A 25,705-nucleotide genomic window follows, 5' to 3' on the forward strand; every position below is an offset into this window, starting at 1 on the left:
CATTCATTTAGCAGTATAAATGCATCTAAATATAACAAAACCTTCGCAAAGTATTTTACAGGTTATTACAGCCTCTATGCAAGTGAAATTAAGCCCAAAGTTATTAATAAGTAATAAAACTCAATATTTTTGCCCCAACTCAATTTTTATACAAATCTTATTATTTACTGTGCCTGTATGATCAAAAGCATTTCAATATATTAATATGAAAGAAAATAAAGAGAAAGAATAAAGAAAAGAAAAAAAGAGAGTAGAAAATAAAAGAGAGTAAAGCAGAGATAGAAAATGTAAAAGGAAGCTATAAAAGTATTTACAATGGAATATTACTTACTGCTTATATTAATAAAAATGGAAATAAAACATATTATTTACTATTATTTAGTTCTAATTATTATTAATTAAAGCATGACAGATTATTTGTAAACAAGCATAAGCAATATAATCAAGAAAGTATAATTAGCAAGAGTATTTAAACATATAAACTTTTTTACAAGGAATAAATAAGTTATTATTCCACTGATCATATTTTCATTACACTTCTTCTCCAAGCCCTCCCCCACCCCTTACCCACTACATAATCTAAATAGAATGTCATTGTTTAAAATAAAGAAAAGAAGAAAAGGAAAAAAAAAAGAAAAAAATGTATCAAGTTACTAAAGTACAGTTTTGTACCTACCATAAATGTAGATGTTCGAGGATTCCATTGCTGCAGTCCTGACTATTGGGTATAGTCCGCGTCCCAGTCGGCCCGAATACCAGAGTATAAGGCTGACGTCGGTCATGGCGCCTTAGACTGACGTCAGTACGTCAGGGTACTAATGCGCATGACCGACGCCATTTCCTCAGTCTTTTCTTGCCCCAGATGTCAGAAGACCCAAAAAGACAAGTCCCAAAAAACCTGCACCAAAAAACATGTACAATATATACAACAATATATACAAAAAATATAAGCATGTAAACTCACCTACACAACCACCCCTAAACACAGAGGGGAAGGAGGGAGGAGTATTGACTGCAGCAATGGAATCCTCGAACATCTACATTTATGGTAGGTACAAAACTGTACTATGTTCTTCGCCTTCCATTGCTGCAGTCCTGACTATTGGGTAGAATCCCAAAGCAGAGGAAAGGGAGGCTGGCAAATTATAAGGAAGTAGGAGCTGATAACATGCCTTGCAAAACAGCAGTGGCAAAACCAGCCCTAGACTTAGAGTAGATAGGAAGATGATAATGCTTAGAGAAAGTATGCACTGAACTCCAAGTAGCTGCTTCCAAAATATCCTTAGTTGCCACCCCCCTTATAAATGCTGTTGAAGTGGCAGTAGCCCTAGTGGAATGAGGCCTAATCCCAGCTGGAATCTCCTTGCCATGATGGGAATAACAAAATGCAATGCAAAAGCCAATCCACCGGGAAATAGTTTGTTTTGACACAGGCTTGCCCTGTGAACTCAAGGCAAAAGAAACAAACAACTGCTGAGACTGCCTAAAATCCTTAGTCCTGCTTAAATAATATCTCAATTGCCTGTGTACATCTAAAGTGTGCAAAATCTTTTCCCCTTTATTTTGGGGATCTGCATAAAAGTAGGCAAATGAATAGTTTGGTTTAAAGCCACACTAGAAACCACCTTAGGCATAAAGGAAGGATTAGTACGTAATGATACCCTATCCTTATGGAAAATCAAAAGGGCTCTACTGCCATAAGGGCCTGCAACTCAGACACCCTTCTTGCAGAAGTAATGGCCAACAGAAAAGCAGTCTTCCATGACAAGTATTTTAACTCAGCAGTAGCCGAGGCTCAAAAGGTTGTAGAGTAAGTTTTTCCAACACAAAATTGAGATCCCAAGCAGGAGTAGGAGCTCTACGGGGGTCTTATATTCTTTGCCCCTCTAAGAAACTGCTTGAACAAAGGATGAAAACAAAGGTGGGTCACAATCATAATGAGCTGAAATTGCTGCAGCATGAATCTTAATGGAAGAGAAGGACAAACCTTTGTCCAATAACTCAGTAAGATATTGAAGAGCCACACTCAAATTAGGCTCAGAAATCTCCAAATTCTTTGCTGTACTCCAAAATAAAAATCTCTTCCATTTGTCTCCGTACACCTTCCTTGTACTAGGTCTTCTAGCTTCCATAATCACATTTAAAACTTGCTGAGGAAGTTGAGACCTGCTGTGCTTCAAGAGAGAATATGCCAGGCTGTTAGATGAAGAGAGTGAAGCTTGACATTGAGCAGATGACCATCCTTCTGAGATAACAGATGAGGAATCAGAGGTAAAGGCCATGGAGGCTTCCTTACCAGACTCCGTAGTAGTGGATACCAGTGTTGCCGAGGCCAATCTGGAGCTATCAAAATCATCCTTGGCCTGTCTTGTCTGACCTTTAATAATACCTTTGGAAGAAGAGGCAGAAGTGGAAAGGCATAGACATGAAGGTTTTTCCAACTGAAAGACAGAGCATCCACTTTCCAAGCTGTGTGATGAAACCCCTTTGTGCAATACTTTGGCAGCTGGTGGTTTAGTGGAGAAGCGAACAGATCTATGTCTGGAGTTCCCCATGACACTGTCAATTTCTGAAATACATGAAGATCCAGTTTCCACTGTGGGGATCCATGATTTGTCTGCTTAACACATCTGCTAGGGAGTTCTGTGCTCCTGGCAGAAACCTTGCCTGAAGAGTTAGTTGCAGGCTTAACGCAGTCTCCCATAAAATCATTGCTTGCCTGCATAGAGGATAAGAATGTGTTCCCCCTTGCTTGTTGATGTACCACATGACAGTTGTGTTGTCTGTTAGAATCAACACCTGCGCCGGAAGAAGTAACTCCTTGAAAGCCATCAATGCAAACTGGACTGCTAACATCTCCTTCATGTTGATATGTAGATGCTGTAGTCTGGCAGGCCACTTGTCTTGTATCCACTTTCCATTTAGATGAGCTCCCAAGCAGTGTCCGAGGCATCTGTCGTTAAAATCTGACTCGCCTCTGGCCGGGTCACAGAGAGTCCCTTGTTTAGGTGACATTCCTGAGCCCACCACAAGAATTCCTTTTGAAGGCAAGGTATTATTTGAATGACAGTGTCCAAATCCTGGCAGTGCTGTGTCCATACATTTTTGAGATACCATTGCAGCTTCCTCATATGCAGTTTGGCATTGGGAAGCACCAGAATACAAGATGCCATGAACCCTAATGCTTGAAGGACTGTCCTTGCAGTCAGCACGGACTGAAGAGATAGTTGATGGAAGTAAAGTGACAGACTCTTTTGTTTGTCCGGGGTTAAAAAAAAGGCCATCTGGGCTGCTGTATTCAGTCTCACACCCAGAAAGCACATGTCTTGAGAGGGTACTAGACTGGACTTTATTTCGTTCACAGAATACCCCAGGCATCTTAGCACTGCTATGACATATTCCAGATGCTGTAGAAGGTCTTCCTTTCTTGAGCCAGAATCAGGGAGTCGACCAAGTAAGGATAGATTTGAATGCCTTGAAGCCTGAAGTAAGCTATCACTGGAGCCAGAACCTTTGTGAATACTCTGGGCGCAGTAGATAAGCCAAAGGGCAATGCAGAGAACTGATAATGAAAATCTCCAGTTCAAACCGCAGATACTTTCTGCAACCTAGCCTTATAGGCACATGAAGGTAAGCTTCCTTGAGATCTAAAGTTACCATCCAGTGATCTTTGCCCAGCAGAGGTAACAGTTGTTGTAACGTCAACATCTTGAACTTGGGAATGTCCAGATAAGTGTTGAGGATAGATAAATCCAAAATTGGTCTCCACGTGTTCCCCTTCTTTGGTACTAGGAACAGGCGAGAATAAAATCCGAAGCCCCTTTCTGATAGAGGGACTGGCTGAATGGCCCCTATCTGGAGTAACTGAGAAACTTGCTTGTGAGCCTCTTGTCTTTGTGGAGGAGGAACATCTGGCATGCCTTTGAAAGGGGGCATTGTGTGGAAATAAAATCTGTAACCGTGATGAATGATATCCAGCACCCATCTGTCTTGAGTGATTAAATCCCAATTTTCTTTGAAAAGAGACAGTCTTCCTCCCAAAGGAGCTGCCAGACGAGAATCCACTGGCAGCTGAAAAGGCAGGTCATTGGGTCTGCTTACGAAAGGACTGACCCCTGCCCTCACCAGAAGTCTGAGCAGGTGAACTCTCTGATCTAGGCCTAAACGAACCTTGAGCCCTGCCCCTACCACGCCTAGACCTACCCCTAGACTGGGAACCATAAGCAGGATATGTCCACCCCTTAGCAGGCCAATTTCTACTAAACTTGGAGGCTGCACCTGCAAAAATCTTTAACAGTCTGCATAGACTTAGCTTTGTCCTCCATTTTCTTTAAAACTGCTTCCACAGGCGGTCCAAACAACACATCAGACTGTAAAGGAGCATCCAAAATCCTGGTCTTAACATGCTCAGCTAAATTCTGATCCTTCAACCAGGCATGTCTGAAGAACAGAACTAGTAGCAGCCACCCTCGAGGAGGCCTGAACAGCATCAAAACCACACTGCAAAGAATGCTTACCCACTTGTTCAGACACATGAACCAAATCCAGCAATTCTTTACACTCAATACCTTCCGCCAAAGCATCCACCTTAGATTTCAATTGTGAAAGGAGATAATTCTGATATTTTAGCATATGAAACTGACAGTTCAACGCCTCATGGCTAGAGTGGAAGAAGTATATACTTTCTTACCCCACCTATCCAAAGCCCTTGCCTCTTTATCAGAGGGTACAGGATTTTTAACCACAGAAGCTTTAACACCTTTAGGCCCCTGAGAAACAGTTTCTGGGTCCCCTAGGACTCTTAAACAAATACTTATGAGCTTCGGGCACCCTATAATACCTATCAGGCTTAACAGGAGCAGGAGGCAAGGAGTCAGGGTTCAGGGAAGCCTCTGCAAAACATCCTCCACCACATTCAACACAGGAGGAATAGCTAAGGGCCTATGCTGGGGTAAAAACAAGAATTCCCTAAGCCTTTTCCTCGAATCAGAGTAATCCTGGCCTTTCCATTTAAAGTGCTCCCTCATGGAGTGAAGAGTCTCTGAAAATGAAAAATCCTCAGGAGGAGAAGCTGTAGGAGTGGAATCATCCACATCAGAATCAGAATAAGTAGGAAACTCTTGTAAATCTTCCACAGAAGACTCTGAAGCCTGTGAACACTGTTCAAAACTATCAAACTCCTGTTCCACCCTAGGCCTCTTAGCAGTCGGAGGCATAGAACCTGTAATCAGATTAATCAAATCTTCTGCGATTTTAAGCATATGTTTCTTAGGCACAGAGCCAAATGCTAGGAGAAGCCCCCACAGAAGCTGAACTTGGCCTACCTCTAAAAGAAGCTTTGGCAACAGAAGGAGAGGCCCTAACTACCTTGGGAAGAGAGGGAAGAACGGTTACCTGAGAAGCCCCTCAGCCTGGCCTACCTCCTGAGAGGGCACATCCTGTAACAGTAAAGTATCTGCCTGAGACTCCATAGAGACTCCTGGCAAAACCTCTGGCTCCCCTGAGTTCTAAAGAACCGACGTCCGGGACTGCCGGTTCCTCACCCTAGGCTTCACTGTTTTGTCCTTGCGCTTCTTGGATGAAGGGCGCCGGAGCATCCGACGGCATATTATAATTGCAACGCTTCCCAAACACTAACCTAGCACAATCTAGCCTCCTCTTAATAGTGCTTGTTAAATCTAGCACAAGAGCGGCAACCAACAACGCCGTGCTCAGGCCCTAAACAAGGTATACACAATGTATGATAATCCCTATGCGGTATCTGCTTCCCACAAGAAATACAGTTATTCACTTTTTCTGACATCCGTTAAATACTGAGGCAAGAAAAACCAAAATGTTCTCAACGGGTTACTTAGCCAACTCTGTTTGGGTCTGAAACTCCGGTTTCGGAAAAACTCAGAACGCCAACCTGCACTCGCAAAATTGCTTCTGCATCGGACCATGCGGCAAAAGACTGAGGAAATGACGCCGGTCATGCGATTAGTACCCTGACGCACTGACGCCAGTCTAAGGCCATGACCGACGTCAGCCTTATACTCTGGTATTCGGGCCGACTGGGACGCGGACTATACCCAATAGTCAGGACTGCAGCAATGGAAGACGAAGAACATCCTTACTTCTCTTTTTCAGAAAGAGAAACAAACTGAATGATAGCTTGTTATTAGTTCCTCAGATATTTTGACTGATTATGAAACAAAACATTTCTTTGCACACAAAAAATAACTTTGATTAAATCATTTTCAGAATATTTGTGGCTTTCTGGAAATGCAGTAACTATATTTAAAAAGATTAATAATGAAGAAAAATAGAGAGAGAAAAAAAAAAAAGGAAAAAAAAAAACATAGAACAATCATTTGTTTTTTAGTCTCTTCTTCTTCTCTGAAGTCTTCCACGAAGTTTCAGTTGCCAACCTCTTTAATGAAGGACTAGCCCACTCCATTTCCTCTATTTTATCCAAAATCTTATTTTTTTGATAAACAGTAATGCAGAGTCTAAGTCATCAAAAATTTTAGGACCATCAGGAAGGAAGATTTTTAGCTTGGCAGGAAACAGAAGGTATATTTTAAACTGTGCTTTTTTAAGCTCCCTTATTAGTGGCAGAAAAACTTTTCTTTTAGCTATTACAAAGGAAGAATAGTCATTGTCAAAACGCACAGTTGTCTCATTAATCTTAACAGGAGCTTTAGCCCAAGCAGATTTAAGAACCATCTCTTTATTAAAAGATGATAGAAATCTAACTATAACTGATCTAGGATAGTTTTTGTTAGAGTTAGTATTAGCTATAGATCTATGTGCTCTTTCGATACCAAAAGAGAATGCTTCTGGTAAGTCTAAAGTTTTAGGGAGCCATGTTGTTAAAAAAGAAGTAATATTGTTACCTTCAATATTTTCTGGCAGTCCAAAAATCCTAATGTTACTGCGCCTAGATCTATTTTCCAGGTCATCAAGCTTTGTTTGTAGATGTGCATTTTGTTTCAGCAAAAACTCTATGTTGATTTCCTCTTCTTGGATTCTATTTTCCATGTCATTTACAGTCTCTTCTATGCCTGTAATCTGGATATTCTGTTGTTGCAAATCTATATGTAACAAGTCTATTTGTTTTGTAGTTTTTTCTATGAAGGTATCAATTTTAGTATCCAGTTTATCCATCTTAGCAGTAAGTTGCTGGATTGTAGATATCAGAGACTGAAGTTCTTTCTTGATGCTGGAGTCTTGAGAATTTGTCTTACTGGAACTCATTTCAAACAGAGAAACTGACAAGAAAATTTCCAAGGTGATTTCTGACAGGAATATTTTTAAAATTTACTTTCTTTTTTAGATATAGTTCAAGAAATAAATAAAACAAACATATTTAGAAAGAAAATTACTTCATAAATTAATTTTTTAAGTAATTATTTCCTGTCAGTGCAGTGAAATTGGTGGAGCTGAAGAAATCGGCTGCTATCCTGTGTTCATCCTTGGCCACGCCCCTTCAAGGCAGACATTTCTGAGTTGACTGTAATACCTAAATGATTGCAGAATGATGGAGCGTACTCCCTTGCCTGAATAAGTTGATGCCTGGTGGTGGCGGTAAGGAGCCAATCGTCTAGGTACGGAAACACTGGGAATCCTAGACGCCTCAGGTGAGCTGTGACCACTGCCATGCATTTGGTGAACACTCTGGGGGCTGTAGTGAGACCAAAGGGCAGGGCACGAAACTGAAAATTATTGGCTCCCAGCCGGAAATGCAGGTGATCTCTGGATGGCCTGGCCATCTTTATGTGGTAGTACGCATCCTTGAGATCTATCGAGCACATCCAACTGTCTTTCCCTAAGAAGGGAAGTATAGACTGAAGCGTGACCATCTGGAACTTCTCTTTCTTTACATATTGGTTGAGTCGGCTGAGGTCCAAAATGGGTCTCCAGTACCCTGTTTTCTTTGGAACCAAAAAGAATCTTGAGTAAGTTCTGAATCCTGTTTGGTCTGCTGGGACTGGCTGGATACTCTTTTTGTAGCAACTTTCAGACCTCTATAGTTGCTTGTTCCCTGTAACTGGGTGGAACGTCCGGGTTTCTCCTTATGGATGGGGGGTGGAAAACGGTATAAAGTACCCTCTGGAAATTATACTTTGTACCCAGCTGTCTTTTGTTATACCTAGCCAGGCGTCTGGGTACAAAGATAAGTGACCCCCGACTGCCTCCAGAGCAGGACAGTCAGGCCTCCTTTCAGGAGTGCTGGTAGGGTTGCCCAGAGAAGTGATCTCTGTCACCCTGATGCGGACCCCCTCTGCCACGAAGGAGACGTCTTCCACTATTACCCCCTCCTCTACCCGTGGAGGGGGGTTCACCACATGTGTCCTAGAAGGCTCCTGGGGCTTTCCGGAACCACATTTTCCCTCCCCTTTGACCTTTGGGATAAGGTTGGGTAGGGGTGGAAAAATGGACTCCGACGGCAGACAGAGTCTTTCCCTCCTGTTCACACCTGGTCAAGATTTCCTTCACTTTAGGCCCAAAAAGGGATGAACCATCAAAGGGGGTGTTAACGAAGGATGACTTGAAGGGCTCCGTGAAGGAACACAAGCGCATCCAGGAATGTCTTCTAAAAGCGATTCCTGTACCAGCTGCCCTACTCGTTCCATTAGCTGCATAGTGTATGAGACGTATGGATGGGTTGACAATAGAATTTAGGGTAGAAAGCTGGGCAGCCACTTTGTCAGAGGCACCTGCAGCTACTGAACCCTGAAGAGTATCTCCCAACTCCATAAGGAGATTTCTTTGCAACCTAGTAAAATGGGTTAAGTAGTTCAGTGAATGGAGAGCAAAAGTCGCTGCACTGAACATGCATTTCCCATATCTATCCATGATCCTAGACTCTCTATTAGGAGGATGGATAGATGAGGTAGTCACAGACATTTCCCTTTTGGTGGAAGCCGCCACCACCATGGCATCAACTGGGACTCCTTTGGTTAAGAAAGTTTTGTCTGGTGGGGCTGATATAAACTTGTTAGGCCTCCTGGGGACAGGCTCCATGGACTCCGGTGACTCCCATGCCCTTCGAGAAACCAAATGCATGAGCTCATCCAAGGGTGGAGACACACAAGATGTGGAGAGTTGAGACCCGAAAGCCTTCAGGAGAACTGAGACATCCTCAGCTGGGTTTTTGGACTGCCAATCACCCCTCTGCCTATGAATGTTAAGTATCTCAGCAAAGGAGATATCTTCAGAGGGGGACCGTGGGGACCCTTTTGACTCATCCAAGTCAGTATCAGATGTTAAAGACTCCTGTGGGGAGTCCAAGTGTCTCCTCTTGCACAATCTCTTCCTAGGAACCTCCTCAGTGGGAGCTTCTGGAGAGGTCTCGGGAGAGCAGGGGGCACCCTGTGGGGCTACCTGAGGCTCTGGGTCTCTACGCTTAGCCTGGATGATGGAAGCAGAAGCAGACAGAGGCACTTTAGTGGATGAAGAAGCAAGGCCTGAAGTCAAGGATGTCTTGGGTGACAGAGCTCTCCTCATGGCATCGAAGGCACCACGGCTCCGATGGGAAGAGATTGACGGATCCGAGGGAACCGTCAAACCCTCCTACACTGAGGCAGTGGGCTCTGAGCTGGAGGTAGGAGCCGAGCTCATCCGAGCACAAGCCCGAGAGGGAGACTGGAGAGTGTCAGCTCCAAAAACCCCCAGTCAGCTCAGAGGATGCCTGAGTGGATGGAGTCGAGGACACTGGAACAGGCCTCGACCCCAATGACTCCACGATCAAGAGGTCTGATTCTTCTGGCTCAGAAGGGCCAACATGGCTTGGAGGAGTAGTCAAAGCAGGAGTAGTGGTCTTTGGCTCCAAAGCCGCTTGGGTCAGAGCTGACAGCAATTTAGCAAGGCCTGGTGCCTGCAGGAGTTTCGGCACCAATTGATCCATATCCAAATCTGAAAGGCTGACAGATGACCTAGATGAATGCACTGATGGTGCCAACAAGTAAAGGTGACTGAGGCACGTCGGATACCGGATCCAAGGCTGTGGGCCGGCTCTGAAAAGAGAAGACAGTCTGCTCTGAAACCTGTGGAGCCGATGTCTCAGCAGATTTTTTTGATTTTGATTTTTTTGAGTTATTAGATTCAGCAGATGATTTTGAAGACTTACAGGATTTGCTAGCCACATTCTGGTCACTCAATGGCTCTTGAAAGGGGTGCTTTAGCAAACCTCTATCCATCAATTTCGTTTTCCTCTCTAAAAGAACCCTAGAAGAAAAGGAATGGCAGATAGCACAAGATTCTTGCAGGTGGATAGCCCCTAAACAATATACACATGTAACATGCCCATCAGTGACTGACATTTTCTGGTTACATTCCGGACATTTTTTAAACCCAGACTTGGGATGCTTGTTCTTATCATCTGACATAATAACACTCTAAACTCACGCGGATCCAAAAACACTGAGAAATAAGCAACAATAGGCTCTAAATACACACACACACACACACACACACACACACACACACACACACACACACACACCCTAATATTAAAGTATTGAAAAACTCTTTGCTATAACTACTGTAGAATAAATGGAGCACACAGTCAAACTACCTAGTACGAATCAAGAAATGTGAAGTAGCACTTCAAAGCACTATAAATCCAAGAAACAAGTGCCAGGGAACGTTGAAACACGGTTCAATAAGTTTATTTCACCAAAAGCTTAAAATCACAATGAGTGCTGAGACCGACAGATACCTAGTATGAATAACGAAGCCAAATATCTAAGAGTAAACACAATGAGTAAAAATATCACACCAAAAAACTCTTATACTATAATACTAAGTGTTATAGGATATGAAAGACGTACTCAATTCAACGAGGCCAACTATCTAAAGACTAAATATAGCAGGAATATGATATCACATGGGAATGGGAAAGCTATAAGAGCTAACTATCTAACTAGTCGTGGAAAATACTACAAAAGCTATACCTGAAAGCTAGTAAAAATAGAAAAATATTAAAGTTACTGGCCCGAGCATATACTGGAACCTCCGATCAGATGCCATGGAAAACTAGATCTGAGGTAATTCACAGTGCATCATGGGATAGGGGGCTTGGCCTCAAGCTACTGGAAGACCTCGAGCTTTGCATATGGCTGTATCGGAGCTGAGGGATTGGCTCCAAACCCATTAGTCAAGAATGAATGGCGAGATTGAACAACTTCACATTTACAAATTTAACAAATCATACAATTTATTTAAAGACAGTGGAATATCATTCGGTTCTCACTGAAACAACTGATTCATTCTGAATATGGTTTGAGAAAAAAGAAAATCTTTCTACCAGACTATCAGAAGAAACACATTCCTCAGAGGAAGAATCAGAAGCCTATTGAAAGAAAACAGATGTTGTCCTTCATAATAATTTTCAGTGTCCTGAAAAAGCTCACACAATGAAGGCAATTGTTGAAGGTGCAATGGGGAAGAAAGAGGTACCTGGGAGCCTATGTTCTTACAGCATATTAAGTTGGCAGACTTTAAAAATTCCCTACATAGTATTGTGTCAGGAGTACTTGGCAAGCAAATGAATGTAACTAAGGAAATTATTTTGTTGAGCTAGGCTACAGGTTTTGAAATGCTCAGAAATAGTTAGGCCTTGTTAAGTTTAATGCTGGTGGCTGCCAAAAAAAAAGCAATTAATACCAAATGGAAATCTAAGTTGTCCTCTCATAATAATTTTCAGTGTTCTGAAAATCCTCATACAATGAAGAATTCCTTTTTCTCTTACCATTAACAGGAACTGGAAGGGTTAAGAGCCTGAGTTAAGCCATGAGTTAAGTCTAATAAATCACTCCTTTCAACAGGAGAAGAAAACAGGCAAGAACAAAAAGGAAGCCTTTGTGACCTACCACCACACACCTCCATTAATAACCATCCTTTTTACAGCAACATGAAGGTCATGAAAATGGAAAGCCCACTTAGGGTTCAGTAGGGAAATGCTCAATGATTCACAGTTGCAAGATCAGGAACCAATGCCAGGACCATGTCTGCAGGACAGGTAATCAAAGATTGCTCAAAAACTATTGCAAAACCCATGCACAAAAGTGTGTCATGGCACTTATGTCAAGAATGCAATCAGATCCCTCCCCAGGACCAGCAAGCTGGCCTGCTCCTTACAACCAGATTACACCTATAGAATGGAAGTCTGACTGGTGTTCTTGTGTAGGAATGAATGGACCACAGGTTTACTGCCTCACACCCAGGGATGCGTGGCTCTCATACTGCCAGAATGAATGAGACAGCAAGGTGAAGGCTGAGAAGTTATCAAGCAGGGTCCTATGGGAGGAATAAAAAGCAATGCAACCATTCCCAAACATAGAACAAAAACTGTTTTCATGGCCAGGCTGCCAAACCCAGACATCTTTAGTTGTCTCAAAAAGCAGAGGCAAACATTAAATGGAATGTAATATCATGCCTAAAAAAGGTAGCACTGAGAAGAAAACAGAAATGGAATAAAATAAACTTGACATCCATATGAGACTACAGCCAAAGAGGAAGTGTTCTCAGAGAAGACCCACCAGAGGCATCTACAGGCATGACTACCTCCAGCCAATCACACCAGACTGAGGCACACAGGATCCAGTTCCCCACACTTTGGCAACCAAACAATCTAGTCTTTTGAAAATCAAAAAACTTCAAATGGAAACTTTCCTGCAGGCAGTATTGCCCAAGCATTCAAGATTGCAAGAAGGACCAAGGGAAAAAAATCGCTGTTCCACAAAAGAAAAAAAAAAACTTTAAAACATTACATAAAGTATGTGTGTGGGGGGCTTCACCTCCCCCACATCCCCCCTACTTAAATATACCAACTCCAAGATTGCACTACAGTGACGAAAAAACGGCAAAGCACCGGAAGCAGCCAAGTGATTTCTTTCCCAGGGAAAGAAATCGCTTATATGCCATTTTGATATTTTGTCTTTTCTTGCTTTCAAGTTCGATCAAGACACATTCGAAAGAATGCGTCTTCAATCACATAATAGGAACCCCACTCATCAATATACAGTCACAAAAATCAGAATTTTAGGTTCTGCCAAAAATTAGGAAAGCTGAGAGGAGTGAAAAAAGACACCCTTACCTTCTGGCCTCTTTTGACAGGCTGCTGAGTAGAAGCATGTGCAGGACTTTGGCTGTCATTTTCGGTCTGTGCTGTTGGCTCTAAATCATCATCATCAGCAACTTGCAAATTCTTTTTCTTCATTTCCCTGCATAAAGAATGCAAGTGGATTGGCTTCTGGTTTTATTTACTTTTATAACACTATGTCCGAGACATTTGATTAACTACATGTCAAGTAAAGTAGCACCCTTGCCACCGTTGAGGTATTACCTACATAACTGGATTGACAGCCTCAAATTCTCCCCTGGTCTATCTGCCCTTCTTGAGGCTGCAGGGAAGTTTTGATTATTATTTACTGGCCATTGTGTGTGTGTGTGTGTGTGTGTGTGTGTGTGTGTATAAACATACACATATATATATATATATATATATATATATATATATATATATATATATATATATATATATATATATATATATGTGTGTGTGTGTGTGTGCAAACGGATTGACCAGCACTTACCTATGAATCTATTTTCAAATTATCATTCATCTACAGTTTATGAACTTGTAGCCAAATTACTTTTTATCTTCTATAAAAAAAAGGATTCACATGTATGGCATTCCCATGGAGTCCCTCTTCCTTTCTCGCATTCATTCTTATTCCAGTGGCTCCTATTTGCATAATGTGATGGACCTTTAAAACAAATGTTTCAGCAAATTATATTAACTTACATTTGTACTCTTGATGACAAAGTATTCAGTTTATCATCTGTTGCTTATCATTTTGTAACTATTTCCACCTCATCATCATAGTATATAATCATGTGCATCTACACTAGAAACTGATTTATTTCTATTCTAATGTAAGTATCAGGTAAATGAATATAATAAAACATAATTTCCAACAGAATTAATTTATAGTAAAACAAATCGGAATTTACAAGGGTTACTTTTTTAGCCTACAGTAACGTTTGGTATGTTACAAATCAGTTTTTCAGTCTTGTTTTGCTCTTCTCTGCAGCCTTTTTAAAATTATTACATAAAAAATGAAAATCTAGAGGAAAAATAATAAATATTGCAAATACTTGGGTAATTAAGGACAACTTTTTTTTGTTTCGTATCACAACACCCCACCCCCACTGTGCGTCTTAAAAACCTTTTAATCACTTAATGTTATGACTAACAAACATCCTCACCTTCTTTCCTTTGCTGATAAATGTCTCCGACCTTGTGATTTCTCAACTGTCTATAAAAAGAGAAATTAATTACGACTGTTAAAGATAATGACAACATTAAAATTCTAAAAAAACTTAAATTATTAAAAACGTTAATCTAGTACATTTGAATAGTTAAAGGTAACAGAGATAATGAAACAATTACGTATGGAATTGTACCTGGTTTGAAACTTCTTTCTTGACTGAATTTTCCACTTGCAAAGACCTATGATTTGACAGAACATAGTCAAATGGTGCACAATTAAAACGTTAACACATCTTCACTTTACTAATGTATAAACTATATCATTTTTATTTAATGAAAACAAAACTAAAGTTCATTTTGGTCTTTCACAAGACCATCAGTTCTATCACTGCATTTCAGGATAGCAATTAATGTTTAATTTGAAATTAGTCAGATAACAAGGCCATAAGCAGACACTGTAGGAAATATGGTTAGAAAAACTCTCTCATAAAAATAATGTGTGAAGTACTATAGCTTAAAATGAATCTGCAGAGCACAGCATCTTGCACAAATAATTACATTTGTCATGGGCTGGTTTCAAACCTAGATTTTTTGCACAGCAATCAAATGCATTATCAAATTTTGGTATTATTTAGCCTATAACACATGAGCAATCTGCAATGTATCAATAACATCTGTATAATCTAAAAAATATAAAGTACAGTTTTGTACCTACCATAAATGTAGATGTCCGATAGATATGCAACTGCAGTCCTGACATATGGGTTGTCCTGCCTCAGGCAGCCCTTCGGTCGGCCGGATTCCAAAGTCTGGGTCCGGCGTCGGCTGATGTCGCCTCTTCCCTGACGTCAGAGCGGCTGGGGTATAAAAGCATCAGCCGACGCCATCTTCTTCAGTGTTTCTTGCCCCAGATGCCAGGTGCCCTCCAAGGAAGGCTAAATTTAGAGAATGGATAAAAATTCCAGACATGCACAATAGTAATAAACAGATACACCATAACAGATATCCCCAGCTAATTTGAAAAAGGGGGAGTGGACCCAAAAAAGAGAATTACAGAGGGGTAGGAGGGAGGGAAAACCTGACTGCAGTTGCATATCTATCGGACATCTACATTTATGGTAAGTACAAAACTGTACTATGTCCTTCAAGAATTCAACTGCAGTCCTGACATATGGGTTGAATACCATAGCCAAGCTGGGGGTGGTAGGATCTAAGATAAGGATGGTGTAGCTAAAATGCCCTGCAGGACTGCAGAAGCAAAGCCTGCTCGGGATCTGGAATATAAAGGCAAGTTGTAATGTTTGGAAAATGTATGCATGGAGCTCCATGTAGCAGCTTCTAGAATGTCCTTTGTAGCCACCCCTCTTAGAAAGGCTGTGGAGGTGGCTGTAGCTCTGGTGGAGTGTGGCCTGATATTGGCTGGCACACCTTTTCCATGGAAAGAGTAGCAGAATCTGATGCAGTCTCCAATCCATTTTGAAACTGTTTGTTTGGAAATTGCCTTTCCTTGTACTCCAGCAGCGTAAGCTACAAATAGTTGGTCAGACTTTCTGTTGGCCTTTGTTCTGTCCAAGTAGTAGCGCAATTGTCTGTGCATGTCCAAAGTGTGCAGAAGCTTTTCTCCTTTATTTTGAGGATTGGGAAAGAAAGTAGGCAGGTGAATTGCTTGATTTAGAGAAACCCTGGATATCACTTTTGGCATGAATGAAGGATTGGTTCTTAAAGAGACTCTGTCCTGATGGAAAATGAGAAATGAAGGTACTGCCATGAGGGCCTGTATCTCCGAGACTCTTCTTGCTGAAGTAATTGCCAACAGGAAAACTGTTTTCCAGGAGAGAAATTGCAATTCTGAAGATGCTGCTGGCTCAAAAGGAGGAAGAGTTAATTTTAAGACGAAGTTGAGGTCCCATGCAGGCACTGGTTGTTTTCTTGGAGGTTTGATATTCTTTATCCCTCTTAGAAACTGTCTTAGCAAAGGATGTGAAAACACAGGTGGATCACAGTTGTATTTTGCTGAAATTGCTGAAGCGTGTATTTTTATGGAAGAATATGAAAGGCCATTGTGAAGCATTTCTGCCAAGTATTCTAGTATCTGTGGGATGCTCATTACTGATGCATCCTGACCCTTGTTGGCATTCCAGATGTTGAATCTCTTCCATTTGGATGAATAGGTTTTTCTGGTGGAAGGCCTGCGTGCTTCCAGTAAGATCTCTTGAACTTTTTTGGAGAGAGATATGGGGAGAAGTCATGGAACCCTCCAAGCCGTCAGTTGCAATGTTTGCAGGTTGGGATGAACAGTCCTGTAATTGTGCTGAGTTATAAGCAGAGGCCATTGAGGCAGGGGCCACGGCTTGGTGCGAGTTATGCTCCTTAGTAATGGATACCAGTGCTGTCTTGGCCAGTCTGGAGCTATCAAAATGCCTTTTGGTTGTTCTGCTTTGATCTTCAGTAACACCTTGGTCATTAATTGTGGAGGCAAAGAGATCTATGTCCGGCCTTCCCCATGCATGAGTTATTTGTGAAAAAATGTCTGGATGCAACATCCATTCATGCGGGTCCATAATGTTTCTGCTTAGACTGTCCGCCAGAACATTGTCCTTGCATGGAACAAACTGGGATTGCAACTGTATGTTCAGTTTCAGGGACTTTTCCCAAAGAGTCATTGTTAGTCTGCAGAGAGGGTAAGAATGGGTGCCTCCCTGTTTGTTTATGTACCACATAACAGTGGTGTTGTCTGTCTTTATTAGCAGATGACCTTGCTGAAGAAATTTTCCGAAGGCCTCAATTGCATAAATCACTGCCAACATCTCTTTTTGATTGATGTGCAGATGCAATTCCCGGGGTGCCCATTGCCCTTGAATGCATCTGCCCTCCATGTGCGCCCCCCCCATCCATGATCTGAGGCGTCTGTTGTAATGGTTTGGCTTGCTTGAGGTTTGTTGAAAGACATGCCTTTGTTTAGCTGGCTTGCTTGTGCCCACCACAAAAATTCCTTTTGTAGACATGGTATGACTGGAATAATTGCTTCTAAGTTGTGGCTGTGTTGAGACTATAAACTTTTTAGGTACCATTGTAGTTTTCTCATGTGTAGTCTTGCCAGTGGAATCAGAAGAATGCAAGATGCCATGAAACCCAGGGCCTGCAGGATTTTCCTTGCAGTCATCTGGGTGTGCTTTGCTAGGCTTTTGAAGTAATCTGGTAATTGTTCTTGTTTTTCTTCTGTGAGGAAAGCCATTTGTGAGTTTGTGTCCAGTTTGGCTCCTAGAAAAATAATTTGTTGGGATGGCAGTAGTTTTGATTTTTGAATGTTGACTGTGTATCCCAAAGCCTGTAGTAAGTGAATGACATAGTCCAAGTTTCTTATCAAGGCTTGCTTGCTGTCCGCTTGTATAAGGCAGTCGTCCAGGTAAGGGTATGTTTGTATCCCCTGAAGTCTGCAATGTGCAATTACTGATGCCAGGCATTTCGTGAATACTCTGGGTGCAGTAGATAAGCCAAAAGGCAATGCTGAGAATTGATAATGCTCTGACCCTGCAAGAAATCTGAGGTATCTTCTGCAGCTGTGTCTGATTGGGACATGCAGGTATGCCTCCTTGAGGTCCAGAGTAACCAGCCAAGACCCCTTGCCCAGCATGGGAAGAAGTTGCTGTAACGTCAGCATTCTGAATTTTGGCACAAAGAGAAAAGTGTTTAGAGCGGACAAGTCCAGTATAGGTCTCCATTGCTTTTCTTTTCTTGGAACAAGGAACAGTCTTGAGTAGAATCCCTGGCCTTGTTCCTGAGGAGGAACCTTTTCTATTGCTTTGATTTGTAGCAGCTTTGAAACTTGTATGAGTGCCTCTGCCCTTTGATTTTGTGGCAGGTTTGGCATGCCTTGTCTTGTTGGTAAGGTATGGAAGTGGAACCTGTAACCTTTGTCTATTATGTCCAAAATCCATTTGTCCTTTGTAAAACGTGCCAATTTTTTGAAAATAAAGATAATTTTCCGCCTAAAGGTGCTTCTCTTTGAGCCTTGGTCGGCGGTGTCAAAGTCAAGTCATTGTGATTGTCCCTGTGGAGCAGTAGAAGTCCCTGCGCCACTTCTCTGATTAGTTGGTTGCCATTGGCGGCCCCTGTAGGAGCCTCGGTATTGCCCTCTACCTCGAGCATGCCTGTTTTTTCCCCTTTGGAACTTGTCAGTGTCTGGAAAGGACCAATTCTTCGAAGGCCAATTCCTGCTGAACCTTGGTGGCTGAACCTGGAGGAAATCTTTGACTGTTTGTACTGATTTAGCCTTTTCCTCAATTGATTTCAACACACCCTGTGTATTAGCACCAAATAGCTTTTGTTTTTCCAGAGGTGCATCTAGAAGCTTTACTTTAACATGATCTGGCAATGTCTGTTCTTTCAACCAAGCATGTCTATGTATGACGGCCCCTGTCATAGCTGCCCTACATGAAGCTTCCAATGCATCATAACCACACTGAAGAAAATGATTGCTAACCTGCTGAGTATTATGAACCAAATCCTGCAAGACCTTTCTATCTAAAGGCTCAGGAGAGGCTAACTTTTTCTGCAAATCATCCATCAAGAAATCCTGATACTGAAACATATGAAAAAGACAGTTAAGTGCCCTCATAGCAAGGGTGGTTGAGGTATAAACTTTTTTACCCCACCTCTCCAGGGACCTAGATTCCCTGTCTGCGGGCAAAGGATTTTTGGCCGTGGAAGTGGCCACTCCTTTGGGCCCCTGAGAAATAGTTTCTAGATCAACAGAGTGGGCCTTAAAGAGATGTTTATGAGTTTCAGGAACCCTGTAATATCTGTCCGGCTTGACAGGAGCAGGAGGGAGAGAATCAGGAGAAGCACTCGAGTCTGAGTACCCATCATCCAATACATCTAACACTGGGGGTATAGCTAAAGGCCTGTGCTGGGGTAACTTAAGGAAAGTCCGAAGCCTTTTCCTGGAGTCGGAGAAATCCTGGCCCTGCCACTGAAAATGCTCTCTCATGGAGTGGAGAATTTCTCCGAAAGAAATATCCTCAGGAGGAGAGGCAGAGGGAATGGATTCATTAGCATCAGAATCCTCGTAGGCCGGGAAGGATTCTTCCTGGGAATCTGAATGGCCTGACTCACCAGAGGCTTCATCTGAGGAAAGGGTATCTGCCTGATCAACCCTAGGCCTTTTGTCTGAAGGCGGCTGAGAACCTCTGTCTGGATGAGCCTGAGAGCCCCTGATTAAAGAAATTAGATCTGCAGCTAAAGTCATGATCTGTTTATCAGAAGTGGGACCCTGTGAAAAAGATTTAGGAGGGTGACTTAGCCTGGCTGGCAGCCTTAGCACGTGTGTAGGCCTTGATGGACATAGACACAGGAGGCCTAGCTGCCCCACGTGCTGGAGTAACTTTGTCCACCGGTATGGTGTCAGGCAAATCTTGGGCTTCGGTTTCAGGAGGAAAAACAACAACCGGCACCGGGGTAGCCTCCGGGACCGAAGTGTGTGGTAAAGCGGTGTCGTCAGCCTAGAGCGGTTGAATTACCGCCTCCGAAGAGACCGATGCACTCGCGGTAGGCTTTAGCGTGGTGTCGGTGGAAGTCGCGGGCCACGAATGTCGGTCCCGGTCCTTCCGTTTTTTGGAAATATGTGCTGTCGGTAGTTCCGACGGCATGATATAGGAGTAATTTTCCCCAAAAAAGTCTTCAGCAAATTCTGCCCGGCGCCTAAGTGTGCGCTTATTGAAGCAAGCACAGGCAGTGCAGGCCGAGACATCGTGGTCTGGGCCGAGGCAGGGAAGGCAGTAAGAATGGAAGTCCTTATGAGGTATTTGTTTACCACAAGACAAGCAATTATTAACTTTTGCAGTTTTATCTGACATCGGCTGAGGCAAGAAAAGGTTCCCCAACAGGGTACTTAGCTTTTTGAAGACTTCGGTATCTGAAAACACAGGAGCTGGCCGACCGGCACTTGCGAACTGCTTCTGCTTCGGGCACCGCGCGGCAAGAAAGACTGGAGAAGATGGCGTCGGCTGATGCTTTTATACCCCAGCCGCTCTGACGTTGGGGAAGAGGCAACATCAGCTGACGCCGGACCCAGACTTTGGAATCCGGCCGACCGAAGGGCTGCCTGAGGCAGGACAACCCATATGTCAGGACTGCAGTTGCATTCTTGAAGGACATCTTCACTATCACCGTTTAGCATTTCTGCATGCATTGAATTTAACACAGTATTCAGTTTCATTGTTCAAAAGTCCTTAATTCTTACAATCCGTTATGTTTAAGTAATATTTCATTACCTATTTCCTCCTTCGGATCATAGGGATCCGTTGTTACCACCTAAAACTACAAACTTCATATCCATTGGAACATCTTTAATGTAGTTAATTTCACTAACAGACCTTTACAAATGTTACCAGAAAATTGGAGGAAAGCCAGAGAATTGAAATTTATCTCAACAATTCTGTTTTAAGCCAGTCTTGGAAACAGAAAGAGACAGTTGCTGTCAGACTTCAAAATGGTTAGCTGCTTATGGTTAAATGTCATCTACACAGGGACGGTCTCAACTTCACAGCAGCTGCTTGTCTTAATTCAAAATCCAATTATACTAAATGTCACATTTATTTTAACTATCTTATCCAGTCAGCTTATGCAACGACTTTGAATTAAAAGGTTATAACATGTTAAGCTGGTTAAGAAAGTTCTGTAAATCAATAATCAGTCTCCTGCGAGTCACAGGCATGTAAAATTTGAATTCCATCCAGCTACACATATTATAAACAATGGTTAAATCACCTATTTTATGGCATACAGTGCAATTCACATAAAAAAGAGTCAGTATGACTAGTACATTTGTTTTAGATTTAAAACAGAGGGAAATGGGAATACTGGTAAACGTTTATTGTTTGCTGTAGCATATCCCTTGGACAGAACCACAAAAGGAGGGGGAGTATCAATATTCGTCAAAGATACCCACACCTCCAGGTTGGTGGCACAGCACGAAACATCAGAGACTATCCATGTGCAACTAACAGTGGGTAAAACTGCCTTCCAGTTTATAGTCTGCTACAGACCACCCTCCCAAATGCAGGAACCCCACTCGGCCTTCCTGAGAACACTGGAAAATATGAAGGTCTCTCCAAACACCATTATATTGGGCGACTTCAACTACCCAAACATAGACTGGGAGCATTACTCTAGCTCCAACACCCTAGCCCAAAGGTTCCTAAAATTTATAAACTCAAATGCTATGGAATAACTTGTTACCACTCCCACAAGAGGGGAAATCATACTGGACCTGATCATCACCAACATGGGGACTCTATGCTCCAGACCAGAAGTGTATCCCTCACTGGTAAGATCAGACCATAAACTAATCTCACTGGATATTCACATCCCGACCCCACCCCCTGCCCAGAAAACCACAGTGAAAAACTTCTCTAAAGCAAATTTCACACTCCTCAAAACCGAGGTGGAATCTTTCAAAGCCCCCAGGCCTGTGGAAAATACGGCCCAGACCGCAGAATCCTTTATAAATGCATTCTATGAACACCTTCAGGAATGCATGGATCATGCAATCCCAAATAAAACCAAGACTCAATCCTCCAAAGGCAGACGTCCTGTCTGGTGGATCCCAGCCATAAACAAACTATACAATAGAAGGAGGAAGCTACTACACATGATAGAGCAAAATCCCAAAAAGGGAAGGCATCTCTGATCAGTATTAGCAAAAAACTATGGGCACTCATAAAATCGTCGAAGGCCAGCTTCGAGAGAAAAATTGCACAGGACACTAAGGATAATCACAAGGCTTTCTTTAGTTATGTTAGGAACCTGGGTGGGAATTCCCAGATATGCTCAGAATTAGTCCAAAATGACAAACAATACACCGAACCCACAGACATTGCCAACATCCTAGCTGACAGGCTCAGCGCAAACTTCTCCCCCCCCCTCCCCACCAAAAGGGCAAATATCTATCCCAGCAGAGTGCTGCCCCCCTGACATCTCAGATGCTCAGGTAAAAGCCGCCTATCGAAAGCAAAAAACACAGCATCAATGGGACCAGACGGTGTCCCGGGCTGCATCCTACATGAACTCCAAGAAGAGCTAAACCCAAACATAAAACTACTGTTCAATCTCAGCCTTACTACAGGATATGTACCCAAAGAGTGGCATACAGCAACAGTGGTCCCTCTCCACAAAGGTGGTGCCTCAACGGATCCTGGAAACTATCGCCCCATAAGCCTGACTAGCTTGGTCTTCAAAGCTATGGAAAGGATCATCATGGACTTCATAAATAAAGATATTGGGGACCTACAGACACTGGATCCTACCCAGTTCGGCTTTGTTAAGGGCAGATCCTGCCTCTTAAACCTGGTCGATTTCTTTGAAACAGTCACCAAGGCCATTGACGAGGGGAAGGTGGTCCACACAGCCTACCTGGACCTCGCAAAAGCCTTCGATATAATACCCCACTCGGGCATTATAGATAAGCTCACCAGCTTAAATATAAACCCTTATGTCACTAGATGGGTTGCAAACTGGCTCAAGGACAGAACCCACATGGTTAGAATTGCTGGAGCCACGTCAGACTTCAAACCAGTTACAAGTGGTGTCCCACAAGGCTCAGTCCTGGGACCTCTCTTGTTCTGTATATATTTCTCGGAGGTACAGGCCAACACGGAAGGACTGTGGCTGACCAAGTTCGCAGATGACTGCAAACTGGGCGCCATAATCGACTCTCCAGCCGATACAAGCATCCTCCAAAAGGGCCTCATAGAAACAGACAACTGGTGCCAGAGCCATGGCCTCAAGCTAAACGCCAAAAGTGTATAGTCATCCCCTTTGGCAAAAACAAAGTGCCCACAAATTACCACATAGGTGGTAATCCATTAATCTGGAAGAAGTAATTAGGGACCTGGGGACCCAAGTTGATAGCAATCTCTCATTTGACAACCACATAGCCAAAGTGGTTAGAAAAACATTTTATATAGCCCACCTAATCATGAAGGGATTCACATCTAGATCAGGGGAGTTCATCGTGCCTCTTTACTCATCCCTCATCAGGCCCATAATTGAATACAATGTCCCTTTTGGGATGTACCTTACCAGACACCTGCAGCAACTGGAAAGACCCCAAAAATACCTCACCAACAGGATCAAAGGGCTCAAACATATGCCATATGCTGCCCGGTTAAAGAAACTTCAGCTCTACAGAGTGGCATACCGTCTGCTCAGAGGTGATCTGTGCCTGACATATAAAGCCATGTCCAACCCGGAATTAATGGACATGCTGCACCTCAGAAAATCCAAATCCCATCGAGTTACGCGCTCGAGAGACTTGAACCTCAGCACTGAAATAAATAGGACATGCTGGAGGGACAGATTCATAATCCAGAGACTCCCTTCACTCTGGAATAAAATCTCAGTCCAGGTTAGGCAGAGTTCCTCATTGACTCTCTTCAAGAGGAATCTTGATGAGTGGATGGAGGATCGTAGGTTTACCCCGGGTATCACTTCTGTGTCACTGTTAGACAGAGGCACAGTATACTAACCTCGAAAAAGGGCATAACAAAATTAATTTAAAATGGGTGGCGAAAGTCAAACACACTCTGGCTAGGCTTATAAATGGTATTGGTATTTCGTGACTGCTAAGCGTTTTGGTATTTTGTGACTGCTAAGCGTTTTGGTATTTCGTGACTGCTACGCGTTTTGGTATTTCGTGACTGCTAAGCGTTTTGGTTCCAGTTTGTTTGCAGATCCTGTTTTAGCGTTATTTAGGCTTATAAATGCCCTAGGGCAGATAGCCTAGTATGAACCTATTATGTAGATATCTATCATTTCTCTAGAGAGATCTGTAGTAAGGTTGGTTGATACCGTGGGCAATGCTCCATTTGATGCCCCAACTCCTAGATTAACAACCAAAAAACAGCCCACAAAGTTGAGGTCAAAAAGGGATATTTGCAAAGCAAAGAGCTGTTATGTAGATATAAAGTAGCTCCTTTCTAAACTGTAGCAATCACAGTTTTGCTAAACTGTTGCAGACAGCTATGTAGATACACACTGAAATGCTGACTATAATTTTTATTTGGCAACTATATACTTAAATACTTACCAATAACATATAATACTTTTGAGGACAGACTGGCAACACTTCAAAAGCACAAATCACGTCCCCTACTAACATGCACTGAGTCAATCTCCTCTATCACCTCACCTTTCCTGAACCTTTGAAACTAGATTTTTGAAAATGTCTCAGTCATCAGGTTCTACCTTTTTGTTTTCAAAACACACTGTAACATATGTAGATGGCAATCTCAAAAAAATACTTTCTGTCAGACTATAAGCCTATCTCCTCTTTAGGTACTCACAGGAGCAGACCCAGATGGAAAAGTAGACACCACATTACTCAGTTTATCCTGTCAAAAGATTCAGACAACTGAAGAGAACATGTTTCAAAATACAACAGTCCTACTCCATAGAGAATTAAGCTGTGTAGGGAGATGTACCTGCTGGGGACATGCTGAAGTATCTGCTATTAGAAACAATTAATTGTAAGAAAAATATTAACTCTCAGGAACCAACAGTAAAGTAATGAAAAGTCAACTTTTCTACGACAAAAGTACAATCTCTGACAGGAAATGGACATGAATGTGTGTATGAGAGGATTTCCTCACATCCTCGTATAACGTTATGCATCATACTTAACTTTGACAAAGACTCACTCTGCTCCACTACCCTGCAATGATAAGTTATAGCCTTTTATAATTTGTTGAAGTTGTAAAATTTTCAAATCTTTACTACATTGTTTTGAACAAATACAATTTTTAGTTTCCTATTCATTAAAGATGTTAATAAGAAGTTATGTACTCATCATAACGTTCCATGTGAGTTGTTCATCTCGCCTTCATTCTTTACTGATGGGTTTGGAGATGATCCATCGGCTCTGGTACGGCCGTTTGCAAAGCTTGAGGTTTAGCAGTAGCTCGAGACCAAGCCCCTTATCCCATGATACACTGGGAATTACCTCAGTACTCTAGCCATATAACTGAGCCATCCTCTCATGGAGAGGAAGAAGAATTGAGCAACTAGGATGAGACCAACCTCTAGGTCAACTATCAGCCAGGAAGGGGAAGGAGGGAGGGACGTAAGAATGAAGGCGAGATGAACAACTCACATGGAATGTTATGGTGAGTACATAACTTCTTAATGTGAAGTTGTTCAATCTCGCCGTTCATTCTTTACTGATGGGTAGCATCCCTAGCTAACCTACCTCTGATGGCTTCTCGGCAAAGGGGGTAAGACTTGGTTCCACCTTGCTTGTTCAAGTACCAGACTACTGACATATTGTCTGTCTAAATTGCAATCGTTCCTAGAGGAAGAGAGTCCTGCAAGTACCGCAACACCAGAAGTACTACTCTCATCTCCAGAAGATTGATATGCAGATGTGACTCGATCTGTCCATGTGCC

General features: G+C 42.5%; 1 protein-coding gene across 1 annotated transcript in view; it reads right to left on the minus strand.

Moving 5' to 3' along the window:
• NEMF (nuclear export mediator factor) overlaps positions 1-25,705 on the minus strand; it is a 1,922,187-nt gene that overhangs the window by 390,567 nt on the left and 1,505,915 nt on the right. Inside the window, exons 24-26 of the mRNA XM_044074284.1 lie at positions 14,458-14,503; positions 14,260-14,309; positions 13,085-13,211 (exon numbers count right to left, since the gene is read on the minus strand). Coding sequence (XP_043930219.1) covers positions 13,085-13,211; positions 14,260-14,309; positions 14,458-14,503 — 223 coding nt within the window. The remainder of the gene's footprint in view (positions 1-13,084; positions 13,212-14,259; positions 14,310-14,457; positions 14,504-25,705) is intronic.

This window comes from Protopterus annectens, chromosome 6.part0 (assembly GCF_019279795.1).
Source record: "Protopterus annectens isolate FY-2018-M chromosome 6.part0, PAN1.0, whole genome shotgun sequence".
Taxonomy (NCBI): domain Eukaryota; kingdom Metazoa; phylum Chordata; order Ceratodontiformes; family Protopteridae; genus Protopterus; species Protopterus annectens.